This window comes from Scyliorhinus canicula, unplaced genomic scaffold, assembly GCF_902713615.1.
Source record: "Scyliorhinus canicula unplaced genomic scaffold, sScyCan1.1, whole genome shotgun sequence".
Taxonomy (NCBI): Eukaryota; Metazoa; Chordata; class Chondrichthyes; order Carcharhiniformes; family Scyliorhinidae; genus Scyliorhinus; species Scyliorhinus canicula.
The window spans coordinates 551858-570622 of NW_024056016.1; the positions used below are offsets into that span (position 1 = coordinate 551858).

Sequence of the window (18765 nt, forward strand, 5' to 3'; positions counted from 1 at the left end):
CAGGTATATGGAGTTAGGCCACAGATCAGCAATGATCTCATTGAATGGCGGGAAACGCTCGAGGGGCTGAATGGCTCAAGGGGCTGAATGGCCTACTCCGGTTCCTATGTTCCTACAATACAATATATTTAATAAACATTCATCACAACTGTACAAGATAAAATTAATACATTGCATCTGCTTCTGTGAATCATTTCAGTGGAAATGTGCCCTCACTCAAGGAGATTTAGTCACTGAAATGAAAATTGGGAAACCAGCCAGTGCAACAGAAACAAACTCTCCAACCCTCACACCACTAACTGTCAGAATGAACGTGGGTCAGTCCTGGATGTGATTAACAGCAGCAACAGCAGCAGAATCCAAACCCTGTAATGACTTGTGAACTCGCTGGTGTTTCTGCAGGTGGGCTGTACTTCTGAATCCTTTCCCACACAGGGAACAGATAAACGGCTTCTCATCAGTGTGAACTCGCTGGTGTGCGAGCAGGTTGGATGAATCAGTAAATCCCTTCCCACACACTGAGCAGGTGAATGGTCTCTCCCCAGTGTGAACTCGCTGGTGTTTTTGCAGGTGGGATAATTGAGTGAATCCCTTCCCACACACGGAGCAGGTGAATGGTCTCTCCTCAGTGTGAACTTGCTGGTGTCTCTGCAGGTTGTATTGACATCCGAATGCCTTCAAACACACGGAGCAGGTAAACGGCTTCTCCCCAGTGTGAACTTGCTGGTGTGTGCATAGGTTGAATGAAGTAGTAAATCCTTTCCCACACTCAGAGCAGATGAACAGTGGCACCTCGCTGTGAGCTCGTTGGTGTGTCCGCAGGTTGGATAATGTACTAAATCCCTTCTCGCACTGAGAGCAAATGAACGGTTTCTCCCCAGTGTGAGTGCGTCGATGAGTTTCCAGCTCAGACGGGGATCCGAATCCCTTCCCACAATCCCCACATTTCCACGGTTTCCCCATGGTGTGGGTGTCCGTGACTCGGTGCTTTTCCAGTCACACTGACAGTAAAATGGCCGACGGTTTTCCCTGTCCTGACAAATTGAGTGACTCTGTCCGATCTTAATGTGAAGTTTGGTTTGAGATTTCTTACTGCAAATCCTCCCCTTTGAATATCCTGTAAGAGTTTACAAATGTCATCAGTGTCAATACAGTACATAAATATAAAACAGACAAATCTAGTTTCAATGGATTATTCTTTCATCGCTCTTTCGCCTAAAGTCATCCCAGACAGACTCCCTTTTGCACTTTGCCGTACTTAATATTCACACTCCCAATTCTTCTGAATGAGCGATTCATGCTGAGTGACAGATCCACGGTCACTGCTTTCTGTCCAGGACAGTGGATTAAAAATCTTTATAGAGACTGCTCGTATGTATGCGTGTGTGAGATACAGTAATGTATTTCTTAATTGGAGGGACATACAATTGGAAGGGGATGTGTGGAAGAGCTTTATTTAAACAGCCAGTGGTCATAATGTGGAAATCCCCATCTCTGAGGATGGTGGAAGTGGAGACAAATAATTTCAAAATTAAATTCGATAGGCAATTGGAGAAAATAAACCAACACAGAAACTGGATTATAGAGGGGGAAGGGATTCACTGGATTGCCCTAGAGAGTCTCGGCATGGACTCAAGTTACTGAATGGACTCTTTTTGTGCCTTAATGACTCTGTGACTGGGAATATATATAGTAATATATTTAAAATAGAAATAATAATAAATGCAGTTTTTCACATAATCAAAATAATTTAGATAAAATAAGTACCATATAACAACACAAGATACATTCTATCCTATATAAATTTACTGTCTCCTTAAATGTCAACCATCTACTGGGGAAACCATCCCTATAATTATGAACATTAGAAAGCACCATCCTTTTAGCCAGACAATACATGTCACAAAAACAGAAAATGCTGGAAAACCTCAGCAGGTCTGACAGCATCTGTGGAGAGAGAACAGAGCTAATGTTTCGAGTCTGGATGATTCTTTGTCAAAGCCATCCAGACTCGAGCCGTGACATTTTCCAGCATTTTCTGTTTTTGTTTCAGATTCCAGCATCCACAGTAGTTTGCTTTTATCTTAGAAATAAATGTTTCAAGCTGAGGGAGCAAATTATGTCAATGACTCTGAGAAGGAGAGAGACCGAAGCCAATCTTTCCAGCGTCTGCACCCTTCCTGGATTCACCTCCTACAAGTCAACAAATTAATTCAAAATTAGAAATGCGGAGAAAAGGAAGTGTGTTACTCACAGATATTGGACACCGGGGGGGGGCGGTTTTCGTCTGTGTGAATCTGAATCTTCATTCACATATGGAGCAGCAACAGCAGCTTTGCTGCGCAGCAATGAACAAGTTCACAGACCCCATTGTCCAACTTCCGCATTCAGACGCTTCCGGTGCGCTGACTCGTCCCATTGGTCAACTCCCGCGGAGCGCAATCCGACCCCTCGTGGGGCTGGGAGACACTTTGATGCGCTGAGCTGTTGTCCAATCCGCAGTGTTTTACTGCAGGAACCAGTGATATTCTCCCAATGGGACTCCCAATGTGTGCTGGGGAAACACTCTGAGCCATTGTGACGCCACAACGGAGTCTTGCCTGAATCAGCCAGTAAAAATCACTCTGCTTCGCAGTGACGTCATTGTGACCGTTCCCTACCCAGGACTCCCTCCAGCCAAGGTTTCCCGGTAACCGGCCAACGGGGAGTTCTGGAGGACCGGAAGGACTCTGGACCTCCAGGCAATCAGAGGGCAGGCTTTGTCTGAATGAAGATTGAGCTTCACACAGACTGAAACTTCCTCCTGTTTCAAACATCTGTGAGAAAATCACTTTCCTTACTTCCGCCTTTCCATTTATTTTCTAATTCTGGATTTTATTAAACCAGGGGCTAGTTTAGCTCACAAGGCTAAATCGCTGGCTTTTAAAGCAGACGAAGCAGGCCAGCAGCACGGTTCAATTCCCGCACCAGCCTCCCCGGACAGGTGCCGGAATGTGGCGACTAGGGGCTTTTCACAGTAACTTCATTGAAGTCTACTCGTGACAATAAGTGATTTATTTATTTATTTATTTATTTTTATTTGTTGATTTGCCGGAACTGAAGGGAAAGGAAGTGAATCCAGGGAGGGTGTAGACTCTGGAAAGGTTGGTCCAGGTCATAGAATCCCTACATTGCAGAAAGAGGCTATTTTGCCACAACGAGTCTGCACGGGCCCTTGGAAAGTGCACCCTACTGAAGGGCAGGTAAGTACTTAAGGCCACACCTCCACCCTATCCCAGTAACCATTTTTTGGACAATAGTGGCAATTTAGCAATCCACCTAACCTGCACACTTGCGCAAGGGAGGAAATCGGATCACCCGGAGGAAACCCACGCAGCCACAAGGTAAAAGGGCAAACTCCACACAGTCACCCAAGGCCAGAATTGAACCCGGGATTGTGGAGCTGTGAGGCATCAGTGTTAGCCACCATGCCTTCCTCTCACTCTCTCTTAAAGATATTAACATCCTTTGCACCCTGAGCATGATATTTATTTGTCTGGCTAAAAGGATGGTCTCTTTCCTAATGTTCACAATTAAAGGGCTGGTTTCCCCAGGAGGCGACTGACATTTAAGGGGACAGTAAATTAAGAGAGCATAGAGATATTTCTCGTGATGTTATCTGGTATGTTTTAGATATTTATTGGCCTGTAATAAATTTCATAATTATCATTATTCATAATTATTTCTAATCTTGTAATATATTACTCTAATTGTGTTATTTTTCCAGTCGTAGTGTCATTAAAGCACACAAAGTCAAATTCAACAACTTGTGTCCACGTTGACTCTCTTTAGATCAATCCAGTCAGTCCATTCCCCGGTCTATATCCCCCGCCTGTACCCCTTTCCCCAGCAAGTTTATTTCCTCAAGTGCTGATCCAATTTCATTTAGAACTCATTAATCTGATAGGTAACAAGTTCCTGGTCATGTGCATTCACTCATAAATAAAGCTCTTCTTTGTTGTGATTTTTTTTCATTCATTCATGATATCTAGACATCGCTGGCTGGGTCAGCCTTTATTGCCTAATTGCCCTTGAACTGGGTTGATGTGCTGGACCATTTCAGAGAGCATTTGAGAATCAACCACATTGTTGTAGGTCTGAGAGGGGATCTCATAGAAACGTATAAATTTCTAACAGGAGTAGACAGAGTAGATTCAGAAAGAATGTTCCTGCTGGTGGGGAGTCCAGAACTAAGGGGTCATAGTTTGAGGATAAGGGGTAAAACTGAGGTGAGGAGAAATCCTTCACCCAGAGAGTGATGAGTGTGTGGAATTCATTACCACAGAAAGTCATTGAGGCCAAAACATTGTGAAATTTCATGGAGTTAGATATAGCTCTTGGGGCGAAAGGGAATCAAAGGATATGTATGGCTCTGTAGCGCAATGGATAGTGTGTTGGGCGTATACTTTTTAAAAATAAATTTAGAGTACCCAATTCATTGTTTCCAATTTAGTGGCAATTTAGCGTGGCCAATTCACCTACCCTGCACATCTTTGGGTTGTGGGAACAAAACCCATGCAACATGGGGAGAATGTGCAAACCCCACATGGAGAGTGACCCAGAACTGGGATCGAACCTGGGACCTCAGCACCGTGAGGCAGCAATGCTATCCATTACGACTCTGAGCTGCCCGTTGGACTTCTACTTAATGGCAAGTAAGGGATTCAAAGTTTGTGGGTTCAAATCCCACCAGAGTCGACTGTTAGTGCGGCACAATGGCTAGCACTGCTGTCTCAGTGCCATGGACTCGGGTTCAATTTCGACCTTGACTGTCTGTGTGGAGCTTGCACCTTCTCCCCATGCCTGCGTGTGTTTCCATCGGGTGCTCCGGTTTCCTTCCACAGTCCAGAGATGTGCAGCTTAGGTGGATTGGCCATGCTAAATTGCCCTTTAGTGTGCAGTGGGATAACGGGGACAAGGGCAGGGAAATGGACCTAGGCAGGGTAATCTTTCAGAGGGTCAGTGCAGACTCGATAGGCCGAATGGTCACCTTCGGAGACATGGATAGAGCAGGGCGAGGAATGGTTGTTGCAGGTGCCGGGGTTTAGATATTTCAGTAAGCTCAGGGAAGGTGGTAAGAGAGGGGGAGGGGTGGCATTGTTAGTCAAGGACAGTATTACAGTGGCTGAGAGGACATTTGATGAGGACTCGAATACTGAGGTAGTATGGGCTGAGTTAAGAAACAGGAAAGGAGAGGTCACCCTGTTAGGGCTTTTCTATAGGCCTCCGAAAAGTTTCAGAGATGTAGAGCAAAGGATTGCAAAGATGATTCTGGATAGGAGCGAAAGTAACAGGGTAGTTGTTATGGGGGACTTTAACTTTCCAAATATTGACTGGAAACACTATAGTTTGAGTACTTTAGATGGGTCTATTTTTGTCCAATGTGTGCAGGAGGGTTTCCTGATGCAGTATGTAGATAGGCCAACGAGAGGCGAGGCCGTATTGGATTTGGTACTGGGCAGGTGTTCGATTTGGAGGTAGGTGAGCACTTTGGTGATAGTGACCACAATTCGATTACGTTTACTTTAGCGATGGAAAGGGATAGGTATACACCGCAGGGCAAGAGATATAGCTGGGGGAAAGGCAGTTATGATGCGATGAGGCAAGACTTAGGATGCATGGGCTGGAGAGGAAAACTGCAGGGGATGGGCACAATGGAAATGTGGAGCATGTTCAAGGAACAGCTACTGCGTGTCCTTGATAAGTATGTACCTGTTAGGCAGGGAGGAAGTGGTTGAGCGAGGGAACCATGGGTTACTAAAGCAGTTGAAACACTTGTCAAGAGGAAGAAGGAGGCTTATGTAAAGATGAGACGTGATGGTTCAGTTAGGGCGCTTGAGAGTTACAAGTTAGCTAGGAAGGCTCTAAAGAGAGCTAAGAAGAGCCAGGCGAGGACATGAGAAGTCTTTGGCAGGTAGGATCAAGGATAACCCTAAAGCTTTCTATAGATATGTCAGGAATAAAAGAATGACCAAGGTAAGAGTAGGGCCAGCCAAGGACAGTAGTGGGAAGTTGTGCGTGGAGTCAGAGGAGAAAGGAGAAGTGCTAAATAAGTATTTTTCGTCTGTATTCACACAGGAAAAAGACAAAGTTGTCGAGGAGAATACTGAGATACAGGTTACTAGACTAGAAGGGCTTGAGGTTCATAAGGAGGAGGTGTTAGCGATTCTGGAAAGTGTGAAAATAGATAAATCCCTTGGGCCGGATGGGATTTATCCTAGGACTCTCTGGGAAGCTAGGGAGGAGATTACTGAGCCTTTGGCTTTGATCTTTAAGTCATCTTTGTCTCCAGGAATAGTGCCAGAAGACACTATTCACTATACACTATTGGAGGATAGTAAATGTTGTCCCCTTGTTCAAGAAGGGGAGTAGAGATAACCCCGGTAACTATAGACCAGTGAGCCTTACTGCTGTTGTGGGAAAAGTCTGGGAAAGGTTTATAAGAGATAGGATGTGTAATCATCTGGAAAGGAATAATTTGATTAGAGACAGTCAACATGGTTTTGTGAAGGGTAGGTCATGCCTCACAAACCTCATTGAGTTCTTCGAGAAGGTGATCAAACAGGTGGATGAGGGTAAAGTAATTGATGTGGTGTATATGGATTTCAGTAAAGCGTTTGATAAGGTTCCCCACAGTAGGCTATTGCAGAAAATACAGAGGAATGGGATTCAGGGTGATTTAGCAGTTTGGATCAGAAATTAGCTAGCTGATGGAAGACAAAGGGTGGTGGTTGATGGGAAATGTTCTGACTGGTGTCCAGTTACCAGTGGTGCACCACAAGGATCTGTTTTGGGGCCGCTGCTGTTTGTCATTTTTATAATGACCTGGAGGAGGGCGTTGAAGGATGGGTGAGTAAATTTGCAGATAACACTAAAGTCGGTGGGGTTGTGGACAGTGCAGAAGGATGTTACAGAGGGACATAGATAAGCTGCAGAGCTGGGCTGACAGGTGGGAAATGGAGTTTAATGCAGAAAAGTGTGAGGTGATTCATTTTGGAAGGAATAACAGGAAGACAGAGTACTGGGCTAATGGTAAGATTCTTGGTAGTGTGGATGAGCAGAGAGATCTCTGTGTCCATGTCCATAGATCCCTGAAAGTTGCCACCCAGGTTGAGAGGGTTGTTAAGAAGGCGTACGGTGTGTTAGCTTTTATTGGTAGAGGAATTGAGTTTCGGAGCCATGAGGTCATGTTGCAGTTGTACAAAACTCTGGTGCGGCCGCATTTGGAGTATTGCGTGCAGTTCTGGTCGCCACATTATAGGAAGGATGTGGAAGCATTGGAACGGGTACAGAGGAGATTTACAAGGATGTTGCCTGGTATGGAGGGAAGATCTTATGAGGAAAGGCTGAAGGACTTGAGGCTGTTTTCATTAGAGAGAAGAAGGTTAAGAGGTGACTTAATTGAGGCATACATGATCATCAGAGGTTTAGATAGGGTGGACATTGAGAGCCTTTTTCCTCGGATGGTGATGTCCAGCACGAGGGGACATAGCTTTAAATTGAGGGGAGATAGATATAGGACAGATGCCAGAGGTAGGTTCTTTACTCAGAGAGTAGTACGGGCGTGGAATGCCCTGCCTGCAACAGTAGTGGACTCGCCAACACTAAACGCATTCAAATGGTCATTGGATAGGCATATGGATGATAAGGGAATAGTGTAGATGGGCTTTAGAGGGGTTTCACAGGACGGCTCAACATAGAGGGCCAAAAGGCCTGTACTGCGCTGTAATGTTCTATGTTCTGCACTGTCAGGATTCGGTTGGATCAGGGTATTGAACTTGATGATCAGCCATGATCATAATGAAAGACGGAGTAAGCTCGAAGGGCCAAATGCCTACTTCTGCTTCTATTTTCTATGTAAGTCACATATAGGCCAGACGAGCAAGGAGGGCAGATTTCCTTCTCTCAAGGACATTAGTGAACCAGATGGGCTTTTACAACAATTGACAACGTTTTCATGATCACCATTACTTTTAATTCCAGATTTTTATTTAATTGAAATGTCACCATCTGCCATAGTGGGATTCGTACCCCAATTCCCAGAGAATTACTCAGGGCCTGGATCACTAGTCATGTGACTTTTAATTTTTTTTTAATGAATTTAAAGTACCCAATATTTTCTTCCAATTAAGGGACAATTTAGCGTGGCCAATCCACCTACCCTGAAAATCTTAGGTTGTGGGTGTGAAACCCACATAAACACGGGGAGAATGTGCAAACTCCACACGAACAGTGACCCAGAGCCGGATCGAACCTGGGACCTTGGCACATGAGGCAGCAGTGCTATCCGCTGCGCCACCATGCTGCCCATACTCGTCATGAGATATTAACAATATGCCATCGCCTCACCGAGTGATGCAGTGTACATTACACACATTTTAAATCCAGTAATATATACATCTATCCTGCCTATATGATCCTTTTCAGGTCTCTTTGCCCTGTACAGAAATTAATGAACATGGATCTGTTCATCAGCATGAATTGTCATTCAGAAGAATTTGAATGGTATATATTAGGCACAGCAGAGGGAATGGAGGGAGTGTGTGTGAGATGGTGAGATACAGGTTTTGGGGATGGGAGAGGAAGGAATATTCCATAGAAACGAGCACTATGTGTTGTGAATATCTATCCTGTCCTGACAGTGATGATTTTTAAAACTCCATTTACAGGGTAATAGAAGTTTGCATTCAGGAAATTCAGACTAGATATTGCATTAAAAACCAGACATAAGTCAGTTGATTCATCAGCAACTGAATATTGTCATTCGAATGTGGAAGGAGAAATGTTTCTCTGTTCGGTTTGTGAGAAAATATTTCAAACATCAGTGTGACTGGAAAAGCCCTGAGACTCACACAACACACACCCGAGTGAGAGTTCCAGTGAACTGACTGTGGAAACATCAGTGTGACTGGAAAAGCACCGAGACCCACACAACACACACCCGAGTGAGAGAGTTCCAGTGAACTAACTGTGGAAAGAGATTTAACCAGTTACACAGTGGGGAGGCAGTGGTGTAGTGGTATCGTCGCTGGACTAGTCATTCATAAACCCAGGATAATGATCTGGGGACCCGGGTTTGAATCCTACTACCACAGGTGTTGGAATTTAAACTCAATAAAATATCTGGAATTAAAAGTCTATGAAACCAGCTGGTTCACTAATGTACTTTGGGAGGGAAATCTGCCGTCTTTACCCAGTCTGGCCTACATGTGACTCCAGACCCATAGCAATGTGGTTGACTCTTACCAGCCCTCAAGGGCAATTAGGGATGGGTAATAAATGCTGGCACAGCCTGCGACGCCCACGTCCAATGAATTTTTAAAAAATTGTTTCATTAATTGTAACTCAATTAAGGATCACTACTTATTTAATCATGTTACAAAATAATTAATACAGTAATTTGTAATTAATACATTTGGTTAATACAAGATACACTGGTTCTTTACTGGGTAGTACTACACTCCATATGCTTCTGTGTATTTACATTGTATATTTATTGTATGTCTTATGTTTTCTCATGTATGGAACAATACTTTTCACTGTACCTCGGTACACGTGACAACAAACCAAATCCAATCAAAGAGACAGTTTCTTACTAGTCTTCAGATTGAACAATGAGCCGCCTTAAAAATTATTCACTCATGGGAGGTGGGGGTCACTGGCTGGACCAGCATTTACTGCACATTCCAATTACCGTTGAACTGCGTGTCTTGTGAGGCTATTTCAGGGGGCACTTACAAATCAACCACAACATTGCTGTGGGTCTGGAGTCACGTGTCGGCCAGGCCACATAAGGAGAGCAGATTTCCTGAAGGACCCGACGGGTTTTTACAACAATCAACAATGTCAACATTACACTTTTAATTTGAGACTTTTATTCAATTTCAATATCTGTCATAGGCAGATTCAATCCCAGATCCCCAAAACATTAACCTGGGTCTCTGGATTACTCGCCCAGTAACAATACCATTACGCCACTGCCCAGCCACATAGTCTTGGCAGAATATGATGTCTTGTAACTTCTCAAAATTATAAAGTAATTTATTTTTTCAAACAAATTCTGATAGCTCTGCAGTTTCTGGAAACATTTTGGTTGATAGTGTTAATTTTTAAAATAAATATCTAGTCTTTGCAATATAATTACCTGATACACTAATTCACTAATGATAATCAATGTTCACTACTGAATAATCATGAATTTAATTGTTGTTTTTTGCTGTGAAACCAATGCATAGTTAATATAGAAAAGGTACAGAAGGGGAAATGGATGCAGGATGCCACGTGTTAGAGGTATAAAAGGGCTTCCTTGACCTTGTTACCAATGACAGTGAATACACTATGGAAATAACAATTTTAAAACAAAATGTGATTACACATGCGTACTTACAGTTTCCTACATTACAACAGTGAATATGTTTCTAAAGTATTCCATATTTGAGGTCTAGTGGTAGTGAGAGGTTTTATAGAAATGTACATTTGTTCTAATTGTCCGCAAACGAGGATATATTACACTAGGTGTCCTCACCAAAATCACTGATAAAGATTGAGTCTTAATTTTGTGTAATAACCACGGCATTGACACCATTTTGAATACTCTGTGAAACCCCAGACACACCATATGCACAATTATTTGTTGTAAAACACAGCGAGTTGTTGTGATTTGGAATGCACTGTCGATAAATGGTGCCAGAATCTCAATACGCTGTAACTTCCAAAAGGGAATTTCATGCATTCTGAAAAAGAAAACAACCTAGCCGAACTATGGGATTAAATGGGTCGCTGAACAAAGAGCTGGAATGGGGAAAATGGGCCAAATAGACTCCTCTGTGCTCCAGGAGCCTTGTGTACATGAAAAGTGATGGTAATGACCTGGAACCTACTGCTTATGAGGGTAGGAGATGCAGAGATGATGGAATGATTTCAATACGAAATTGGATGGGCACTGAGATAAATAAACCCTCCCTCCAGATGCTGTGATCGCAGGAGAGAAATTCAGCTGCTCCAGTCACTGCAACTAACTGGAGTCCCTCATCTCTGGTGTTATTCTCATAAATGTTCTCAATATCGTCTCTAAGAACTTCACATCTTTCCTAAAGTGTGGGGCCCATATATAGGGGTCCTTCCAAGAGGGATAGAATTGAAAAGCATGGAGGAAATGTTCACCTTGTTTAGAACCAGGGTTAGCCTGCACTGGGAGCACTGTCAACATTGGTGATCTCCATTTGGAAAAAGGAAAGAGAGGCACTGGATAAGGTGCAACAAAGATTCATAATATACAGAATTGAGAGCATTTAACACCCAGGAAAGGCTGGGGCTGCTTTTTTCTGGAAAAGAGAAGACTGATGGGTAACCTGATGGAAATCTTTAACATTATGAAGAAGCTCAATAATCCAATAGGAATTTCAGTAGAAACCTCTTTACCCAGCGAGTGGTGAGAATGTGGAACACTCCCACAGCGAGTGGTTGAGATGAACAGCATGAATCCATTGAACGTAAAGCTAGATACATACATGAGGGAGAAAGAATAGGAGATGCTGAGGGGGGGGATGTAGAGGGGTGGGTGGATCATGTGGAGCATAAATACTGACACAGACCATGGCTAACCTCAGCCGGTATGGAAATTTAACCTGTGCTGTTGGTGTCACTCAGCACAAACCAGCCATCCAGCCAACTGAGCTAACCAATCCCTGTGTAAATCTGTAATAATTCCTTAAAGATTAGTGATTGCCAGTCTCCCACCGTACTATTTAATGTAGTTTCCCTGTGCACCTCAGACAACTTGCCCCTCATACCCTAATAAATTTCTTCTGTGAGGCACCAAGATTAATTAAACAAAAGACCCATGTAACCACCACAGCCCATCTTCATGGCAATGTGGCATGATTTTGGGGGTTTCCAAACAGAGATGGTAATGAAACATCTTCTAACCTCCAAACACCCTTTCACTCCTTGTGAAATGTGAAACCAGATTAGGAGGGGAATGTGCAACAAGACCTGGGTATCCTCATACACGTCACTGAAGGAAAACAGCAGCTCCAGCAGGTGGCAAAGAAGGCAAATGGTATTCTAGCCTTCATTGCGAGCAGATTAGAGTACAGGAGCAGGAATATCTTGCTGCAATCTAAAGGGCCTTGGCGAGACCATACCTGGAATATTGTGAGCAGTTTTGGTCTCCTTCTCTGAGGAAGGATCTTCTTGCTCCAGAGGGAGTGCAGCGAAGGTTTACCAGACTGATTCCTGGGATGGTGGGACTGACGTACGAGAGATTGAATCAGTTAGGATTGTATTCGCTGGAATTCAGAAGAATGGGGGATCTCATAGAAACCTATAATATTCTAACACGACTTAACAGGGTAGATGCAGGAAAGATTATCCTGATGGTGGGAACCAGAGGTCACAGTCTGAAGATACGGGGTAGACCATTTAGGATAGAGATGAGGAGAAACATCTTCAACCAGAGAGTGGTGAGTCTGTGGAATTTGTTACCACAGGAAATAGTTGAGGCCAATACATTGTATGTTTTCAGGAAACAGTTAGATATAGCACTTAGGGTTAAGGGAATCAGAGGATATGGACGGAAAGTGGGATTAGCTATTGAGTTGGATGATAAGCCATGATCATAATGAATGGCAGAGCAGGTGCTAAGGGCAAAATGGTCTCTTCCTGCTCCTATTATCTATGTAAACCCTTCCCACACTAAGAACAGGTGAATGGTTTCTCCCGAGTGTGAACTTGCTGGTGTCTCCGAAGGTTGGATGAATGAATAAATCCCTTCCCACACTGAGAGCAGGTGAATGGCCTCTCCCCAGTGTGAACTCGCTGATGTCTCTGCAGACTGGATAACCAAGTGAATCCCTTCCCACACTGAGAGCAGGTGAATGGTCTCTCCCCAGTGTGAACTCGCTGGTGTGACTGCAGGTTGGATGAATGAATGAATCCCTCCCCACACTGAGGGCAGGTGAATGGCCTCTCCCCAGTGTGAACTTGTTGGTGTGTCTGCAGGTTGGTTAACTGTGTGAATCCCTTCCCACACTGAGAGCAGGTGAATGGCCTCTCCCCAGTGTGAACTCGCTGGTGTGTCTGCAGACTGGATAACTGAGTGAATCCCTTCCCACACTGAGAGCAGGTGAATGGCCTCTCCCCAGTGTGAATTCGCTGATGTCTCAGCAGGGTGGATGAATCAATGAATCCCTTCCCACACCGAGAGCAGGTGAATGGCCTCTCCCCAGTGTGAATTCGCTGATGTCTCAGCAAGGTGGATGAATCAATGAATCCCTTCCCACACTGAGAGCAGGTGAATGGCCTCTCCCCAGCGTGAACTCTCTGATGTCTCTGCAGGGTGGATAACTGCGTGAATCCCTTCCCACACTGACAGCAGGTGAATGGCCTCTCCCCAGTGTGAATTTGCTGATGTTTCCACAGGTTGCATGAATTAATGAATCTCTTCCCACACTGAGAGCAGATGAATGGCCTTTCCCCAGTGTGAACTCGCTGATGTCTCCGCAGGGTGGATAAATCAATGAATCCCTTCCCACACTGAGAGCAGGTGAACGGCCTCTCCCCAGTGTGAACTCGCTGGTGCGTCTGCAGACTGGATAACTGAGTGAATCCCTTCCCACACACGGAGCAGGTGAATAGTCTCTCCCCAGTGTGAATTTGTTGATGTCTCTGCAGGCTGGATAACTGAGTGAATCCCTGCCCACACTGAGAGCAGGTGAACGGCCTATCCCCAATGTGACTGCGTCGATGAGTCTCCAGCTCTGATGGGACTCTGTATCCCTTCCCAGAGTCCCCGCATATCGATGGTTTTTCCATATTTTGGGTCTCCTCGTGTCTCTCCAGGTTGGACAATCAGTGGAAGCCTTATCTGCTCACAGAAGGTGTGCACCTTGTCTCCTCACTGTGAATGGTGTGATGTTTTTTCAGGCTGTGTAACTGGTTTAAGCTCTTTCCACAGTCAGCTCACTGGAACACTCTCACTGGGGTGTGTGTTGTGTGGGTCTCGGTGCTTTTCTAGTCACGCTCACATTTAAATCTTTTGAAGTAGACAGATTGGACAAACATTTCTCCTTCTCGCCGATGATATTCAGAGCCCGATGATATTCAGATCAGAAGGAATCGAGTGAGTTTGTCACATCGAGACGTGATGTTTGAGATTTCTGTCAATAATTCCTCCTCTTCCAATATCCTTTAAAAACAATTTACAAAAGTCATCAGTCAGTACAGGATAGAAATTCAGAGCTGACAATTCGAGTTCCTCTCTCGTTCTCCAAAAGCTGTAAATCTCCATCCCACTCTCCCTCCATTCTCACTCTGCTGTATCTAATATTCACCCTCCCAATTCTCCTGAAGGTGCTGATTCATGCTGATTGACAGATCCAAGCTCAGCTCACTGCTTCCTGACCAGGACACAGAGATTAGAATCGGAGCAAAGATGACTGGAAATCTATAACGTAGCTACAGTCTTGTATTACAAGACAAGAAATAATAATATTTACTTTATTACAAACTGTAAATAATATATCCAATCTGTACCATGTAACAACACTAGACATATCTCTGTCCATTATTAATTTAATCATCCTTAAATGTCAGCCATCTCCTGGGGAACCCATCCCTTTAATTGTGAACATTAGGAACTTAAGGAACTTTTTTGAAATAAATTTACAGTAATTAAGGTGCAATTTAGCGTGGCGAATCCGTCTGCCCTGTACATCTTTGGGTTGTGGAGCTGAGACCCATGCAGAAACACGGAGAATGTGCAAACTCCACATGGACAGTGACCCGGGGCCGGGATCGAACTCGGGTCCTTAGCGCCGTGAGGCAGCAGTGCTAAGCACCATGCTTTTTGTCAGTCAAATAAATGTGTCAACCTGTTAAGGCAATATTGTTCAAACTTTTTTTTCCGGGAACCCATTTTTACAACCGGCCAACCTTCGGGATCCAACCCGGCCGATCTTCGTGAGCTACACCGGCCGACCTTCGCAGCCGAAGCCGGCTGACCTTCGCGACCCACTATTTCCTCTTATCTTGTTTGCTGCTGACAACATGGAGGAATCTCAATCGCGCCCAAAGCACGTGATGTCAATGTTCAGTGACTCAACACTGGTCGCGCCCTCGACTTTGACAATGCCTGTGTTAAGAAGATGGGTGTGAGGAGTTGGAACCACTTTGTGAAGCCGCGAATCTTATTGGAATTTTTTTTTTCCCAATTAAGGGCCAAATTAGCGTGGTTCCAGGTTGGGCTCAAATCATCAATGAGAACTCTGATCTGTGGGAAGGAAGGAAACCCTGGCAGGTGGGCGGGGAGGATTCACAAACACCCGCTGGAGGCCCCAAACCTCCAATAAGACCCATTGATTTTATTGTCAGTCTGCAGACAGGAGCTGGAGAACTGAACCCAGGCAGAGGAGAGGGAGGGAGAAAACTGGGAATGGAGGAAAGAAATGGTGCAGATGGTGAGATGGGCTTGGATTTCAGTGCAGGGAGAGTGTGAGAGACGGGAAAAAATGTTCCAGAGAAACTAGAATTGTCTGTTCAGAATTTCTATTGTGTACTGATAGTGATGACTTTTATTTTTTTAATTACAAAAAACATAAATTTAGAGTACCCATTTCTTTTTTTCCCCCAATTAAAGAGTACTTTTAGCGTGGCCAATGCACCTACCCTGCACATCTTTTTGGATTGTGGGGGTGAGACACACGCAGTCATGGGGAGAATGTGCAAACTCCATACGGACAGCGACCCGGGGCCAGGGTCAAACCCGGGTCCTCGGCTAACCACTGAGCCACCGTACCTGCCCCTAATGACTTTTATAAACTCCTTTTACAGGATATTACAAGGGGAGGATTTACAGATGGAAACTCAAATCAAACTTCACATCAAGATTTAACAGAGTCACTCCATTCATCAGGACCTGAATATCATTGGCCCGTGATTCCAGCATCCGCAGAAATTTGCTTTTATTTCAGCAAAATGTTTGTCTGGTCTTTCTGCAGGAAAAGATTTTCATGATCAGTGTGACTGAAAAATACCCGATACACACTCGAGTGAAAGTGTTCCAGTGAACTGCCTGTGGAAAGAGCTTTTACCAGTTAAACAGTCTGAAAAAAACATCACACCATTCAGAGCAGGGAGAGATCGTGCACATGCTCTCTGTGGGGACAAGACAGAAACTAATCGTCAAACGTGGAAAGGGACAAGGACACCAGCAGCATGCTGAAACCATGGAAATGTGGGGACAATGGGAAGGGATTCAGATCCCCATGTGAGCTGGAGATTCATCACCATAGTCATACCGGCTACAGACCATTCAACTGTTCTAAATATGGGAAGGGACTCACTCAGTTATCCGAGTGAGGATTTACCAGGATGTGGGAGCCGAGCTGGTGAGGAAGCGAGTGGCCTTTAATAAGGTTCAGGCTGCTCTGTGTAAGGAAGGAGTTTGATTCAGGGTGGTATACCCGGCAAAGCTGCAGCTCATATATGAGTCCAAAGACTTCCATTTTGATAGACCGCAGGAGGCAAACACTGTAAAGCATGGACTGGGGTCCAGTTATCTGTATCGGACAAGATCTACGTTTACAGTGGGTGTTGTGATATCCTCTATATAGTTTTTGATATTTTGTGATAAAATCTGTTTTTCTGTTCGGGGATGAAGGGAGATTTTCTTTATGAAGCACAATGTAGACATATGGGGGGGGGTGGGAAGATGGGTGAGCTACCTGATGACTAAAGAACTGTTTGTGTTTTACTCTGCGAGTGTATGGGTGCGTGTGAGGCAGCCATCTTGGGTGGACTCTTGGCCTGTACATTTTGAAGATTTACTGGATAGTCCCTCATGGCTGATTCCGTAATGGGGAGGGGGGGGGGGGGGTGGCAGACCCCTGATTCAGCTGGTCACCTGGAGCATTAGCAGATGATTTGGACCAGTGAAGAGGTGGAGGGTTTTCGCTCACCTAAAGAATCTAAATGCTGGTGTGATGTTCTTGCAGGAGAGTCACTTGCGGGTTAGAGATCAGACCGGACTGCGGAGCGGGGAGCCAAGTGTTTCACTCGGGCTTTGACTAAGGGTTAGAGATCAGACCGGACTGCGGAGCGGGGAGCCAAGTGTTTCACTCGGGCTTTGACTAAGGGTTAGAGATCAGACCGGACTGCGGAGCGGGGAGCCAAGTGTTTCACTCGGGCTTTGACTAAGGGTTAGAGATCAGACCGGACTGCGGAGCGGGGAGCCAAGTGTTTCACTCGGGCTTTGACTAAGGGTTAGAGATCAGACCGGGCTGCGGAGCGGGGAGCCAAGTGTTTCACTCGGGCTTTGACGGAGGGTTTGAGGTGCTGCAATTCTAATCAATAAACCGGCCCCTCTTTCAGTCACTGGGATCATTGCGGACACTAATGGGAGATACGAGGTGGTCAGTGGGTCTCTGGGTGCTGATGAATGGCTAAACCTCTAACTGGGACGATGTGTCATTTGTAAATAAATTGTTGGGATCCATCCCAGACCTGGATACACATCAATTGATTCTTGGGGTAAATTGTGTACTGGATCCTAAATGGACTGGTCCAAGCTGATTCAACCACTACAAGAACAAAAAATGGAATGAAATCTGGACGGACCACCCGGCATCGACCCAGGCATCGGAAATGACAACAGCAAACCCGGCAAAAGATAAAGAAATCTGTTCCCATCAGTAGCGTGTAAAAGGATTATGGGACACAGATTTAAGATTTTGAGCAAGATCTACAAGGGAGATAGGAGGAAGAAATTTTACACAGTGAGTGATAATGATCTGAACTCAATGCTTACACACAAAGGTCGATAATCTCCAGGTCCCGATAACCTGAATGGTGCTGTCAGAATTTGATGTGAGGATTGGTTTTGAGTTTCCTGTCTGCGAATCCCTTTCTAAGCCCCCGTGAAAGAAGTTTACAAAGGCATCACTGTCAGTCCAGAAATGAAATTCAGGAAAGATAAACATTTCTCCTGGTTAGTTTGCTGTGTGCAAATCCTCCGCTTCTAATCCCCTGTAAAAGAAGCCTCAGAGCTTCAACATCATTATCCCAACAAGACTAATAACCAAAGTCCGCAATCTTGAACTTGACCCTTCCCTGTGCAGCTGGAGCCTCGACTTCCTCACCAACGGACCGCAATCTGTCAGGATAGGCAACAGCACCTCCTCCACCATAGTCCTCAACACCGGAGCCCCGCAAGGTTGTGTGATCAGTCCTCTACTGTACTCCCTATACACCCATGACTGTGTGGTAAGATTTAACTCCAACTCAATCGAAGTTTGCAGATCATACGCCTGTGGTGGGCCGCATCTCAAACAACAACAAATCAGACTACAGGAGGGAGATAAATCACTTGGTTGCATGGTGTATCGAAAACAACCTCTCCCTAAATGTTGGAAAGACCAAAGAACTGATCATCAACTTCAGGAAGCGCAGCACAACACACTCCCATCCACATCAAGGCTCCGAGGTGGAGATGGTCGATAGCTTTAAGTTCCTGGGGGTCACCATCACCAACAGTCTGTCCCGGTCCACTCATATTGATGCAACAGTCAAGAAAGCCCAACAACGTCTCTACTTCCTGCGGAAGCTAAAGAAATTTGGCATGTCTGCATCGACTCTCACAAATTTCTACAGATGTGTGATAGAGAGCATCCTGTCCGGCTGCATCACAGCCGGGTACTGCAACTGCTCAGTCAACGATCACAAGAAACT

The 18765-nt window shown here is 44.9% G+C and overlaps 1 protein-coding gene across 1 annotated transcript; it reads right to left on the reverse strand.

The window, feature by feature from the left end:
• Positions 1-133: 133 nt before the first annotated feature.
• Positions 134-17914, reverse strand: LOC119961610 (gastrula zinc finger protein XlCGF26.1-like). The gene is made up of 3 exons (XM_038788904.1): positions 17846-17914; positions 12748-14227; positions 134-996 (listed from the first exon to the last, which is right to left on the reverse strand). The coding sequence occupies exons 2-3, from the start codon at positions 13852-13854 to the stop codon at positions 319-321; spliced, it is 1785 nt and encodes a 594-aa protein (XP_038644832.1). The 5' UTR covers positions 13855-14227; positions 17846-17914; the 3' UTR covers positions 134-318.
• Between the last annotated feature and the right edge of the window lie 851 nt (positions 17915-18765).